Here is a 14370-nt window from a genome sequence, read left to right as displayed (position 1 = left end):
CTAGGTTGGTCATAATTTTCCTTCCAAGGAGTAAGCGACTTTTAATTTCATGGCTGCAGTCACCATCTGCAGTAATTTTGGAACCCAAAAAAATAAAGTCTGACACTGTTTCCCCATCTATTTCCCATGAAGTGATTGTTACAAACATCTAATATCAGATTTACTTTCTCGTGCTCTTCACTCCTTCCTGCATCCCCAGGCTCCCAGCTGGGATCCTGTTCCCTCTTTTGTCTGAAAACACCTTTTCTTTGCCTCCATTTTTGAGGGATAACTTCCCTGGACTGAAATGCACCTTTGACCGTCGTCATTCACTTGTGTCTTTGACGAGAGCTGACTGGTGCTGAGCGTGTGCAGGTGCAGGACATGCCCTTGCTCTCCAAGAAGAGGGGGACGCGTGTGCATGGAGCACAGGGAGCAAGAAGGGCTGCAGAGTGGCTGTGCCTGAGCCACATGGGACCTTGGAGTGAGGATCACGCTCTGCCCTCATTCTTACAGGAGCAGTGAGGCTTTTTGGAGAAGACACAGCTTTAACTGGCCCATGATGGGGGTAGCGGCATGTGTGAAAAGGAAGCAAGAAGAGGGCAGAAACAAGATGGGTTTGAGCACTGAGTGTCTGAACCAGTGCTGGCTCCATCAGGGGGTCCCAGACTGGGCTTCCTGTGTCACCTGCTCTAGGCTGGCAGGTTCCAAGCCCACCATTCACTCAGCTGTGTGATCATGGCACTTCCCACGTGAGTCCACTTCCCCTCCCTCTCTCTTCCCCTCCCTCCCACTTCCCCTCCCTCCTATTCTGCAGCTCAGAGAAAACAGCACTGGGCTCTGGGCCTGCAGCTCTGCAAGAGCTCAGACTTCTTAGCTCTGGTCTTTACAGTTAGATTTCTTCTTCTGAGAGTCAGAGAAGGTTGATCAGTCACTTGCTGGAGGCCACACAGACAGGATCCTTCACCCTCCCCATTCCACAGATGGGGTCTGTGAGGCCCAGGGAGATAGTTTCCAAGGATGCTCCAGACTTGGGAGTGGCTGAATGATTCATTCACTCATTGTTTCCTGAGTGCCTGCTTCGTGCGTGGAATTAGGAAAGAGCCAGGTGCCAGGGAGAGTTGTGTAGGAACAGACAAAACCCTGCCCTCCGGAAGCTCATCTTCTCCTGGGTAGGGGGGAGGGGGGACTGACACTATACAGAATAAATAAGTAAACTAAGTCCAACTCTTTGCGACCCCACGGACTACAGTGCACTAGGCTTCCTGTCCTCCACTGTCTCTTGGAGTTTGCTCAAACTAATGTCCATTGGGCTTCCCTGGTGGCTCAGACAGTAAAGAATCCACATGCAATGCGGGAGATCTGAGTTCGATCCCTGGGTTGGGAAGATCCCCTGGAGGAGGACGTGGCAACCCACTCCAGTATTCTTGCCTAGAGAATCCCCATGGACAGAGGAGCCTGGTGGGCTGCAGTCCATGGTGTCACAAAGAGTCCGACACGACTGAACCGTTAAGCACAACATGCATTAAGTTGGTGATGCCATTCAACATCTCATCCTCTGTCGTCCCCTTCTCCTCTTGCTCTCAATCAGACTGATTCCATGAACAGAATGGAGACTCAAGGGTAGGGAATGGTTTAGGCTTTACCCAAGGCCACCCGTTAAGCAAATGTTAGCTTTAGTAATAAAAGGAGCCAGGTGCTCAGATGCAGGGCTGCTGGGGGAAGGGACAGTTGGAAGAAATGGCCATTAGCTTTGATCCTCTACCAGCAAAGGTCAAACTCCTGGCCAGAGAGGTCATCTGGAGACGTTTGCCCTGGAGCCTGTGACGGTAGCTGCTCATGATAAACAGCTCTGGATATGTGGAGAGGTATCTAGGGGTAAAGAGAGACAACCCCGGGGTCGGGCTGGGGGAGAAAGGAGCTATTTGTTAAAGCTCCAGAAACAGGGACTTTGGGTCGGAATCTGGAACAAATATTTTGTCCACAGAGAAGCACGCTGCCTCAGAAGTGACTTCTCTGTTTGCCAGGGATGCGGGAGGAAGCATAGCCCCTGAGAGAAGTCAGCCTGGGTGGCTTCCCTGCAAGCTCAGACTGGGGCGTTTCAAAGGGCCAGGCCGGACTTCTGGCCCCAGATACCTTCAGCAGGATGTTCCTGACCTGAACAGTTCCGATCCACCGACCACACTGGAAGCTGAGTCTGGTTTCTGAGTTTTGGAGTGCTCCTTTCTAGGAGGGGTGGAGGAGTGGATTCAGCTGGTTGCATCAGCTGTGCTGTGATCTCTGACATTTTCTTTGTTCCCACATAAACCAAGCGCACAAAAACTAATTTTCCTGGCTTAATAAAAGAACAAGGTGGGGGCGGGGGGAAGGAACGGCCACGTGGGGAGAAAACTGGGGCTCGGGTGAAATGGACTGTGGTGGGTAGGGAGTGCCCCCTGGGGGCTCTCCCCCTTGGTGAGCTCCCCAGAATCGGCTCTGGTTCTGGCAGGCCCTGCCTGGACACCCTGCACGAGGTGGTCAGTGGGCAAACCAGCCCTTCAGCACCTGCTGTGCACCCAGCCCAGCGGTGGCCAGTGGTTCTCAAGCACTTTCCAGGAGTCAGGTCCTGTGCTGTGGGTTTTACCAACAGGTACCTCACTTGTGCTTCTGAGGAACTGACAGCTGCCCACATCCACGGAGTTGGTGTGTGCACCAATGCCAGCGTCCTTCCTATATCATGGTGGGCCTGCCTCTGCCCCATCCCAGGGGTGTTGTGGAAGTTGCACCTGATTGGGCACACGGTGGCAGCTCACAAATGCCCTGGCCTGGCAGGTGCGGGGTGGAGGGGAAGCAAGGGAGAGAGGCGTGGGCTGGAATCAGATGGCTTGCCAGGCTCCCAGGTATGTGGCAACTAGCTACAAAGAGGGCTCTCTTGGGACCCAACCAGCCAGTAACCCACCTACTTTTCAAAGCCTGTTCCCTCCCACTGTCTCCCCCACCACTACTCCAGCCTTTCCAGGATTTCTGAAGGACCCCTCCTGTCTCCTAGCACCTGCACAGGTGAGTCCCTTCCTACCCCCAAATCTGCATGTCTGGCACCTTCTCCAGCGCTATGGCCTCCCTCGGGTCCTTCCCTGAGCATTCCAGGGCAGTGCCCCCTCACCTCCCCGTTTTGCATCCCAGCTTGCAACCATTCATTGCTGCTCGGCTCTCATACCCCAGGGGACAGTGAGGGCAGCCCCGGTGAGTGCTCGAGGGCCACTGGAGGAGGGTCGCCGACTGGAAGCGGGAGGTGAGGGGCGTTCCCACCCCTCAACACTCCCCCTCGCGCCACAGTCGGCCCCCGGGAGGGACTAGGGGCTGAGTCGGCCAAAGTCCAGCTCCTCAGCGGCTAGGCAGCACGCTACTTAAACTTACGACCCGCCGCTGGCGGCCTCCAGCCAGACGACGGCCAAGAACAGGAACGCCAGGTCAGTTGGCTGACCGAGTGGGTAGCCAGGGGCTGGGGGTTGGGGGCCGGCAAGCAAGGTCCCCGCGGCTGCGTGGCAGCCTCGGACCGGCCAGCGCCGCCGCGCACGGCCCTGGGACTTGTAGTTCTCGGCTCCGCGAGAGGCTAGCGCGAGCCTGGGAGCTCGGCGCTGCGCAGGGACAGGGACTACATTTCCCAGAAGGCCGGGGAAGCAGGGTCACGGCGAAAGGACCCCGGCCGGCGGCGCTTCTCGGGCCCGATGGGGCCGGTTCTGGGTGTCGGGGGCTTCCTCGAGGCCCGAGCGCGATCCCTGCAAGGCAATCCGCGGCCAACGAGTCCGGGCCGGGCGGGGCCCGTGCGCAGCTCGGTGGCTGCGCCGGACTGCTGCGGAGGCCTTGGCAACCTAGACTTCAGGAAGGTACCGGGCGCGGGGCGGGAGGGGTGTCGCGGGCGGGGCCTCTTCCTACGCCGGGGGGCGGGACCGCCGTTACCAGGCAACGGGGGCGGGGCGCCGGGGCGGTGTCTAGGGCCCCGCGCCTGGGCTCGTACACCTGTGTACCCCCGGGATCTCGAGGCTCCGGGAGGGCGGCGCCCTGAGCCGAGGCCAGAGGACTGGCCTCCTCCCCGGTGGACTAGCGGGGAGTTCGGGGCCTGCCGAGCCCCGTGCGGGCCGGGCCGGGATGGACTGGGCGGACCCGGTGCTGGAGACCCTCTGGCCCCCGGCCCCCTCCCTCGGAGCCGCCTCTGAGACAAGACATACACGTTTCGGGAATCTGCCACTCCTGGTGGAGCCCCAAATAGGTCTCTGCTCGAGGCCACCATTTGTGGTCCATTCGTTGGTACCGCTGGTCTTGAGCGAGAGCAGGTGTCCATCGAAGAAAAACGCACAACCTGAGGGTTGCGAGTTATGTTCTGTTGAGGGTCTTCTTGCGGACTGGAGCCCGGGAAAGAGCCTCTTAGTAGCTCTGAGAGACTGTTCCAGAGAGGTTAGGGAGGAACCAGGATATATAGAAGTTTTTGCTGGAAAAACAAAACCCCAAAACATGTGGTGGAACATCAAAAGATTACTGATAATCATGTGCGCACACACACACAAGAAACAGACATCTCTTTCATGATTTTAGCGCATTTCTGAATCTGGGATGATGCAAGAGTCTGGGGTCCTTGAAATTATTCCTTAGATCTCATCCTGTCTGGGGCCAATCTCCTGTTTTTCTCCATCCTAAACCCCCTCAGGGCGCACCTGGGTTGGCAGCAGTGGCCAATGGCCTGATGGGGGCAACTTTTGTTGCTTACTGGAATGGCAGGTGACATTCTTTGTGGGCTCTCACTGACTTTTCACTCTAGTGAGCCTGGAAACCTAAAATTCTCTCCTGGAGATAAAATTGGACCATGTTTTAGAGACTGGCTGGTGGGGAGGGGGACTGCGATCCCAAGATAGCTCATCCCCTACCTAAGAAGGTGACCTCTGATCTGAGCTCTGACAGATAAGCCAGGGGGTCAGGTTCTCTGGTGGAGGGCTGGCAGAGCCAAGGCCGTGAGGAGGTGGATTTGTTCCGGAACAAAGAGAAGCCTCACGTCTGTCCCCAGGAAGTGCTGGACAGCCCAAGGGGATGGGAGGAAAGCAGAGGAGGGGAGGAAGACTTATTATTTCAGAGAACTTTCCGTGAAGTGCTGGGTCACTCTGTGTGCCTTGGGCGGTTCAGAGCGAGCTCTCCGGTGTAATGGGCACCCAGATCCAGGTGAATGTCACCAGCTGCCCTGGGAGGATGAATGTTCCTGATGGCGTTAGAGGTCTTGAAACCCATGAGGTCCATGGCGTGCCGTGCTTTCTATCCTAGCAGATCTCAGATGAGAAGGGCAGAGATCTTGGAATGCCAGAGGGGACCCTCGGGATTGCCCAGCCTGGGGTGGCTACTTCACGGATGAGAACTCCAGGTGGAAGGATGGGCACCATTGACTAGAGGTGGGGAGACCTTCAGGGCTTTGGGCAGTGGAGCCCCTGCAAGGTTAAGGTCTGAGCAAGGCCTGGCAGTGGGAGAGGGGGAGACTTCCTGGGTGTGTGCAGGCAGGTCTCTTCTGCTATTTCTCCCTTCCCTCTGGGGCTGTGCAGTGGGACTGATCTGGGAGCTTTCAGGAGATGGGTCAGGGTGACCCTCTCTGGCTAACATTCCGTTTTCCACCCCTGCCCATGTTGGTACAGTTAAGCTTCCTGTTGCCAACAACATTCCACGTTGTCTATTTGTGCCGCTTGGCAGCCCTCCTCCCTCCTCTGTCAGAATCTCTGGTTTGGAGAGATATTGTCCCCGGGATGGTTTCTTTGCATCCGACACATCTGAGCTGCAGGCTGGCAGCAAGCTGACCCAGCCCCATCCGATGGCCAGGGCAGGGGTGGTGGTCATGGTGAAAATCCAAACTCCTCTAGTAGCCACAGTTTAATAACTAAGAAAAAATCAGTGAAGTTACTTTTAATAGTATATTTGACCCAATACATGAAAAAATGTCGTTCTGTCATGCACCACCGCACGATCCCAGCAGCTACACACCTGCTGATGTGGGTGCAGTGCCCTTGACCAGTAGCTCCTGGGCCTGCTCCAGTGGGTTCGGAATCAGGACTTTGTTTTTAGCTTAGAAAGTAGCCCCCCACCACTGCCGCCCCCTGGGCTGAGGACTGTCCCTGCTGCAGCCTCATTGACCAAGGCCCTCTCTACCCTGAACTTGGCTCGGCTCCTCCTTGGCTCAGCAGCCGCGTGAAGACTGCTGACTGGTGGGAGATGGAGCCAGACAGAAGGGCTCCGATGGTGCCCCATGGTGCCAGCTTCTTGGGGAGCTTGGGTTGCCAGGGCACAGTCGGGGACTCCGCTCATGCCCATTTCCAGGTGGTTCCCCAGCCCTTGTCCCTTGTGAGCATGGGTGGTATAGGTGTCCAAAGGGCCCCTTCAGTTACCTGCTTTGTAAGATGAGAGCTCTGTCAGCTGTGAAGTTCAGGTGACCACACTGAGGGTGGGTGGTCTTCAGAAGGCAAGGTTCAGGCTGCGTCCAGGCCATGCTTGGGGGCCGGGCCCCTTGGGCTGCACAGTCCCTGTATGTGACTGCTCTGTGACCATTTGGGAGGCAAATCCCAGGGGTGCGGGGCATGTCGGAGCTGCCTTTCAGGGTGAGATGTTTGCCTACTACACAGAGTTGTTTTTCAAATTCTCTTGGCGTTATCACATTGGTCAGAATAAACATCAGGCCATTTCTTTGGACAACTTATTCTGTTTATTCTGTGAAGTTCTCAGTGTTTTGGGGTGAGAGTCCAGACCTTTGGCAAGTCATGTCAATGTACAGAGCATTGGTTTCTCCTGCCTCTGTTGAGATGGCCGTATGGCTTTTCCTCTTCTGTCTGTCTGTGTGGATGTTGGTTGTCGCACCAGCCCCGCATTCCTGGCGTGACCCCCAACTTGGTCCTGATCTGTTCTCTTTGTATACATTACAGGCTTTGAGTTTCCATCATTTTGCTGAGGGTTTTGGAGGGCTGTGTTCATGAGGAGTATGGTTTGTAGTTTTCTTGTAGTGTCTTTGTCCGGTTATACCATTAAAGGAATGCAAGCCTCTTAGTGGGAGCTGGGAAGTGTTCTGGGAGAGACTGTGCGGAATTGTGGTTCTTTGTTCCTTAAATGTTTGGTAGAATTCATCACTTTGCTGACAAAGGTCTGTCTAGTCAAAGCTATGGTTTTTCCAGTAGTCATGTACGGATGTGAGAGTTGGACCATAAAGAAAGCTGAGTGCTAAAGTATTGATGCTTTTGAACTGTGGTGTTGGAGAAGACTCTTGAGAGTCCCTTGGACTGCAAGGAGATCAAACCAGTCAATCGTAAAGGAAATCAGTCCTGAATATTCGTTGGAAGGACTGATGCTGAAGCTGAAACTCCAATACTTTGGCCACCTGATGCGAAGAACTGACTCATTAGAAAAGACAGGTTGCACCTGTTTCCCCCGCTTATCCCCCAGGGGAGGTGGTCACAGAGGCCCCCTCTGGTCCTTCTAGAGGGTGGGAGGGAGCCCCCAGCCCGGATTGGAGGCTGCCTGGAGACTTTCTGTGCCTGGTGCCCGATCGAGGTCATGGCTGCCTTAGTACAGAACTTTGTGGCCCTCCTTTGTGCGTCTGCGCTAGTGCGGGGCTCACAGCACTGGTTTCCTGGTAAATGTCTCCTGAGTTGCTGGGAGGCCCTGAGATGGAGGGTCCTGCTGGAGGCCGACACACTGTCTCCAGCCTGTGCCCTGCCCTCTGTGCTGAGTGGTACGTGGGTCCCACCTGCGGTCGATGTGACTTTGACTCCTGGGCCCCTGCTGTTTGTTTGGATGTCACAATGTGACCCGGGTGCTGTTGACCCGCCACGTCTGCGTACCCCTCGCATGGCAAGCGGTATGGTCCAGCCTCTGAGCCCCTCACAGAGTGCTGCCGGGGTGCGGTAGGCGGAGCATCTCCTCTGCATTCCAGCGCTGGGACCCTGCAGCCCGTGACCTTGGAACCGAAGGAGCTGCATCATTAGAATTACCAAGAGCAGAGGGCCAGGACTTCCACGGCTTTAGTAAGGTGGGGGGACCCTTCCCATAGCTGAGGTGGCCCAGGGCGGGGTGCAGGGTTCTAGGGGTGGCACTGGGGACCCACCTGCTCTGCTCCTGTCTGACGGGGTTTTGGAGGGAGGGCCTCCTTGGGTCACGGAGATGACAGCAGCCCGAAAAGGACCTGCCGGCCTCAGAGCCTGAAGCCAGGAGGGGCCCCTCTGCTGCCACCTGGCCTGTTCGTCATTCTCTGCTCCACACGCCCCTCTCTGGGCAACACAAATCCCCCTTCAAGGTGACCAGATGCTTCCTGGGTGATGAGGGCCCTGGGACCTGGGTAGGGGCCACGGTCCTAACGGGGGGTTGGGGGGGACCTGGCTGGATGTCGGCTTCCGGTGGCCTCAGCCAGTGTCTTTCTTCTGCTCACTTGTCTGGCCCCCTAGGGAATGTTCAGGACTTATCTTTGCCCCAGTGCCTGATCCTGGAATCTGGAATCTGGAATCTGGAAGGGCTGGTCGACCTGGCCTCTGCAAGCCCCTGGCTTGCTTGTCTCCGAGCGGGCATGACAACAGGGCTGGTGCTGCTGAGTGACTGCCCGAGGTGAGGCGCGAGCACCTACGCATCAGTAGATGCATGTTGGTCTTGCTGCAGGGGCTTAGCTGGCAGAGTCCCCCCAGAGTGGTGCCTCCTGGGGGTGCTTCGTGTCTGCTGAATGTAAATACCTGAAGCCTGGCAGGAGGACCACGTCTCTCCCTGGGCCCTTTGGGGAAAGGGGGCCAGTTCCCAGTTCCCCTACTGACTTTCTTTTCTGAGGTGTAATTCATGTAGTGATGTCTGCCCAGATGGAGACTTCTCATGTACCCCTGACCACCTAGGCTCCATCACCCCAAAAGACCCCTCTGCACCCTCCAGGCAGCCACTGGACCGTGTGCCGGCTTCCTCCAGCTCACTAGCCAGAGCCTGGGTGACCTCGAGCCCCTGGCCACCACCTGCACCTGCTCCCCACGTGGGCAGGCCTCACGCTTGACCCTTTGCCCTCTCTCCTTCTGGCCCTGCCAGCCCAGGGTCACTTGTGGGTCAGGAGGCACAGCTTGAGGACACAGAGCTTCTGTGGGACTGTGGGGTTTCCTATCCTTGTACAGGTGTCTGCTGGCTGGTAGTTGAAAGTGACGGGGGCTGAGGCTGTGTGAGCGGCGGGGCCTGGAGGATCTGACCCGCCGGCAACCTCTGTGAGTTTCCCCATAAAATGTGATGGGTGTCAGGGCGGACACATTGAGTCCCAGGGTTGCTGGCACGGCTGCAGGGAAGGGTTTTTGACTCACCTCTGCTGAGTGGGGCCACCTGTGGGCCCTGGCAGTGGGGGGCATTGGTGTCCCCATGGACACGGTCGCCAGGCTTGAGGCTCCAGATTCCAGTTGAGAGGAACTCCTTAAAACGGCATCTGCTGACAGTGACACCCTTGTCTGCAGAAATGCCACAGAAGCTCCCATGGGAGTTGTCGCTGTCATAAACATGTTGAGAAGCACGTTTTCTCTTCTGGCCCTAAGCTGGACATGGTGATTCAGAAGACAGGCCAGGGCTGGGGGCCATTAGCGGGAAGTATGGTTCACGGAGTTGATGAATGTGATCGAATATGGCTCAGGTCAGAGCTCAGACTCTCAGTATGTCCCTGGGCTCTTCATGCACATGGCTGGTCCCCGCCCCCCCCCAGCTCCGCCCCCCTGGGGACGGGAGACTGACCCGCCTTGAGTGGGTTCCACCCCTGGGTTTCTAAGGAACTGAGGACTGCACCCGCACCCCCGGTCAAGGCTTGAGAACATTGCTTGATTTCTCAGCTTAAGAGTCGCCAGAAAAACACATACTTAGGAAGCACAGCTTCTGGGCAGCTGGTGAATCTCTGGTCTCAGAAGCAGAGAGGTCTGCAGGCTCAGGGCGGCTCCCCGCAGGGCCCACTCACGTTACCTGGGCTGCTTCCTGTCTTGCTCTGAAGTCAGAGGGAGGGGGTTGAAGTCCCTGGAGCACAGGCGGCTGAGATGTCCCCTTACCACCGTGTGTTTTATTGATGAAGAAACAAAGGCCACCATTCACCCAACAAACACTCTGTGCCAGGCAGATGATACAGAGATGGGGAAGAAATGGCCCCTCATCCGGAGGAACCGTCACCAAACAGGGACAGATGACAGGGACAGGGACAGATAGGGTACACACAGAAGACACAGGAGGGGCCATGGACGAGGCTACCGGACATGCTCTCACTGGGTCTTGAGGGATGAATAGGAGTTTGAGGGACAGAGGGTATTTCAGAAGGCATTTGAAAGGGTTCAGAACACGCTGTTTGTGGGTGGGGGTGGCAGGAAGAATGGCAGGTAAGACTGGTGGAGGGGAATCCATCAGAGATGTTGGGCTGGGTGGGGAGGCATGGGTGCTGGTGTGGCAGGAAGTGAGCCTTGGGAGCCAGCCCCTTCCTGGGGGTACTGGGCCACTTGGCAGAGTTTTGAGCAGGGGGATGATGGGGGCACCACCAGAGTAGACTTGCTGTGAGAGGAAGGAGCTGGCAGTGAGGCGGGTGAGCAGGAGGAGCACTGGGGCCAGTGAGGCCTCCTGGCTGAGAGTGTCTGCTTTCATGGAGGGGGCTGGTGCCGGACCTCAGCCTGCTCCGTTGGCCGCTGAGTAGGACCCAAGCAGGACTCTGGTCCATCCCGCGCCCCCCGCCCCGCCCCCCCAGACAGCATTTCAGTGGGCGGAGCCTCACAGTCAGACGTGCTTAAGAAATGTCCTCTGATTCAGCCACTCCTCAAAGCTTTGGGGAGTCTCCCTCAGGCTGCAGCCTGTCCTTCCTAGGGGCTTCCACACCTTGGCAGGTGCCACCTGGCTGCGGGGGGGAGCTAGTCAAAAGGGTGGCAGCGTACAGGGTGCTCCACTGTGGCCCACCAAGGCAGGGCCCTGTGTCCAGCCTTGCTCCCCATGGTTGCTGAGGGGGCTTGGCCATCCTCTGTATCCTGCACCTGTGCTTCCGTGGCCCTGGCCTGGGCCAGTGTGCCCAGCATTCCCGCAACCATGCACCTCTGATTCTTGGCTCAGCTTTTCTTCTGTCTTGGGCGGTCAACTGAGTCTGGCTTTTTCCCTGGGCCCTGCCAACTGACAGGCAGAGGAGGCCATGTGGGAGGGACATGCCAGAATCTGAGCTCCAAGATGTTCCTGAATCTTTCACAGCCATGCTCAGCGGCATGGTAGGCTGAGCCAAGCTAGGAGTGGTCACCTGTGGAGTGTCTGCAGGGCTGGGTGGCCTGAGACAAACACTTTCCGAAAGAATGAACTGTGTCTCACCATTGCAGGTGATATTATGGGAAAGACCAGAACCCCCATGGTCCTGACTTTCTTCCCAGCTGAGGCTTATTTTTATTGTGACTTGCATGTGGACTAAAGAGCCTCTTGATAAGAGTGAAAGAGGAGAGGGGAAAAGTTGGCTTAAAACTCAACATTCAAAAAACTAAGATCATGGCATCCGGTCCCATCACTTCATGGCAAATAGATGGTGGAACAATGGAAACAGTGAGAGACTTTATTTTCTTGGGTTCCAAAATCGCTGCAGATGGTGACTGCAGCCATGATATTAAAAGACACTTGCTCCCTGGAAGAAAAGCTATGACCAACCTAGACAGCATATTAAAAAGCACAGACATTACTTTGCCAACAAAGGTCCGTCTAGTCAAGGCTATGGTTTTTCCAGTAGTCATGTATGGACTGACAGTTCGACTATAAAGAAAGCTGAGCACCAAAGAATTGATGCTTTTGAACTGTGGTGTTGGAGAAGACTCTTGAGAATCCCTTGGACTGCAAGGAGATCCAACCAGTCCATCCTAAAGGAAATCAGTCCTGAATATTCATTGCAAGGACTGATGCTGAAGCTGAAACTCCAATACTTTGGCCACCTGATGTGAAGAACCGACTCATTGAAAAAGACCTTGATGCTGGGAAAGATTGAAGACGGGAAGAGAAGAGGACAACAGAGGATGAGATGGTTGGGTGGCATCACTGACGTGATGGACATGAGTTTGAGTAAGCTCCAGGAGTTGGTGATGGACAGGGAAGTCTGGTGTGCTGCAGTCCATGGGGTCACAAAGAGTCAGACATGACTGAGTGACTGAACTGAACTGAACTGCATGTGGAGAGGTACCATGGATGTCTAAAAACAAAAAACAGAGAGTGATGCAGTAACTTAGCACTCAGAATATCAGTGGTGTCTCATCCTTTTTAAAGAAAAAACTCAGTGCTGGAAGCATCTGGCTGTCTCCTCCTTGTCCCCAGAGGCCAGTGGGGGGGCAGATCTCAGTTCTGTCCCCAGGGATGTCTGGGCCATGTCTGGAGCTGTTTTTGGTTGTCATAGCCGCAGAGAGCTACCAGCATGGAGTGGGTGGGGGCCACAAAGAGTGAGCGGCCAGAGGGTGGACAGGGAGAAGGTGGGGGAGACCTGGCCCAGGCACAGGAGGGGTGCTCAGCTATATGGTGGTAGTTCCTGAAAATGCACAAGGGCTCTGGGGCGCTGCAGCTTCCTCATCCATTTGACGTGTATTTGAAAACAAGGCAAGTTGGCACAGACCTGGTCTGTTTAAATTCTCTAATTGCTTTGGGGTGGTGCATCTGGTTTTCCCAAGCTCCTTTGATGCACACATGTTGCATGCGTGCCGATAGGAGCAGCCATGCGCACATGTGTATGTTCCTGGGGCCGGTGCCTGCGGTTGGGGACCCCCCACCAACACTCAGGAGCGCAGTCCAGCAGGTGGGAAAAGCCACTGCCGCTCTTTTCATCTGGTTCTCAGATGCTGAGCATCCTCACACGGGTGTCGGCCCCTCAGGTTGGCTCTAAACACCTCCGCAGGGTCCTGGTTACCCTAGTGGGGTCGCTGCTCCACCAGGTGCTGGATACTCACCTTCAGAGTCACCGATTTCCTCCCTGGCTTCCACTGTGGCCCAACCGCCCTCCAACAGGCATAACACGGCTGGCTGGGTTTTGCTTTTTATCTTCAGATTTATGAGATTACACTGTAGTAATGTTTGCCGGACTTGGACGCACCAGAGCCTGCCGGCCTGTTCCCGGAGGGTAACTTTATTTCTGAGCTCTGGGCTTGTCTTCTCTCCGGTGTTGGCCAGGTGGGGCCAGGTGGGGCAGGCCCGTCTCCCACTGATGCCACTCTGTCCCTTCAGGCAGACCTCTGCATTATGACCTGGCTGCTTGGCTACGTGGACCTCTCGGAACCCCACTTTGTGGCTGCCGTCCTTGCCATTGTCTTCAATCCGCTCTTCTGGAATGTGGTAAGTGCGCCCAGGGCGGGCTGCATGGACAGACAGGTGGACAGACGGACAGACTGGCGGCTCTTCCCTCCCTGTCTGTCTCTGGTCAGCGTGGGAGCATCCTCCTGATTCCCTGCCAAGGTCGGCACCTGGGGAGGACGCCCCTCCCCTGGGGTCCTGCCACATCTTGGCTTTAGCAGACAGCCCAGGGCTGCCCTGTGTGCCTGGCGGGGCCGCTGTTCCAATGGGTGAGTTGGAAGGTCTAGGCTGGGGTTGGCTCCCCTCCTGCTACGTGCGCAACAAAGCCATCTTCTTGTGAATCTCCCACCCCAGCACCAGATGTGCTCTGTAGCCATGGTCACTTTTCCCAAATGTGGCTTCCCTCAGAGTGGTCTGCAGCCCCTGGGCTGACGGGCACTGGGGAGCAGGAAGGAACCCACAGCAAGTGAACCAGGTGGCAGACCCCCGCCAGGTCATCTGTGGGCACGGGGCCTTGCGGGGGCTGGGTGGGAGGTGGAGAGAGGGCAGTGGGCTCTGGGCCATCCCTTTGCCAGCCCTTCGGGGAGACGCCTCTCCCCGGCAGGATGAGGGGAAGCTTTTGGGGCCTCTGGTCTGCTGTCTGCAGCAGCATCTTGGGGGTGGGGGAGAGGCCACCCCCAAGGCGCCAGCTGGCAGAGCTGTGGATGCCTTATGCTCACCTCCAGGGCGTCGGCACATGCTGTTCCAAGCTTTCTTCATCTCAGGTGGCCACTCGGTCCCCGGGGCAGAACAGGACATATTTGCATTTGGTTGACGAGTTAGGTCTTCTCTTCATCTGGTGGGAGCAGGGTGGGGGCGGGGCTGCTCATCACAAAGAGGCCACGGACAGACAGAGTGGTCTCCTTGAGGGGAGGGCCACGCCCTGGTCAACATGATGTCCCTCCCGACAGACACACTGGTCTCCTTGAGGGGAGGGACACGCGCCCTGATCAATGTGCCGTCCCTCTGTCCTGACAGACTGGTCTCCTTGAGGGGAAGGACTTGTGTCCTTTTCCACACGCCCTGCTGGTTTCCCTGACATGTGACCACAGGTGGGTAGTCCAGAACAGCAGGGACACTCTCCCC

At 56.6% G+C, this 14370-nt stretch overlaps 1 protein-coding gene and 2 long non-coding RNA genes across 51 annotated transcripts in view; 2 read left to right on the top strand and 1 right to left on the bottom strand.

The window, feature by feature from the left end:
* The first annotated feature begins 1506 nt into the window (after window positions 1-1506).
* On the top strand, window positions 1507-2305 carry LOC147351911 (uncharacterized). Its single transcript, XR_015147779.1, has 2 exons — window positions 1507-1847; window positions 2007-2305. It is a non-coding gene; the product is annotated as an uncharacterized LOC147351911 (long non-coding RNA).
* Window positions 2306-2323: 18 nt separating this feature from the next.
* PEMT (phosphatidylethanolamine N-methyltransferase) overlaps window positions 2324-14370 on the top strand; it is a 36125-nt gene continuing 24078 nt past the window's right edge. For 8 of the 49 annotated variants that reach the window (XR_015147772.1, XR_015147776.1, XM_086358403.1 and 5 more), the window contains exons 1-3: window positions 8523-8574; window positions 9117-9203; window positions 13180-13287. Coding sequence is in view for 22 of the 49 variants with exons in the window: in XM_086358403.1 (XP_086214529.1) it covers window positions 13195-13287 (93 nt within the window). In the remaining 27 variants the exon portion in view is untranslated. Of the gene's footprint in view, window positions 3019-3211; window positions 3429-3605; window positions 3846-5045; window positions 5170-7909; window positions 8006-8522; window positions 8575-9116; window positions 9204-13002; window positions 13076-13179; window positions 13288-14370 lie in introns of those variants that run through there. The other 41 variants (XR_015147771.1, XM_086358378.1, XM_086358382.1 and 38 more) reach the window with 27 other exon arrangements.
* LOC147351910 (uncharacterized) lies at window positions 4326-8589 on the bottom strand. The gene is made up of 2 exons (XR_015147778.1): window positions 6375-8589; window positions 4326-4447 (listed from the first exon to the last, which is right to left on the bottom strand). It is a non-coding gene; the product is annotated as an uncharacterized LOC147351910 (long non-coding RNA).

Source organism: Bos grunniens, chromosome 19 (assembly GCF_055505025.1).
Source record: "Bos grunniens cultivar Pamir isolate PY7600 chromosome 19, Bosgru_T2T1.0, whole genome shotgun sequence".
Taxonomy (NCBI): Eukaryota; Metazoa; Chordata; class Mammalia; order Artiodactyla; family Bovidae; genus Bos; species Bos grunniens.
The sequence above is the reverse complement of the archived record's forward strand: the minus strand, read 5'-3'. Positions and strand labels throughout refer to the sequence as shown.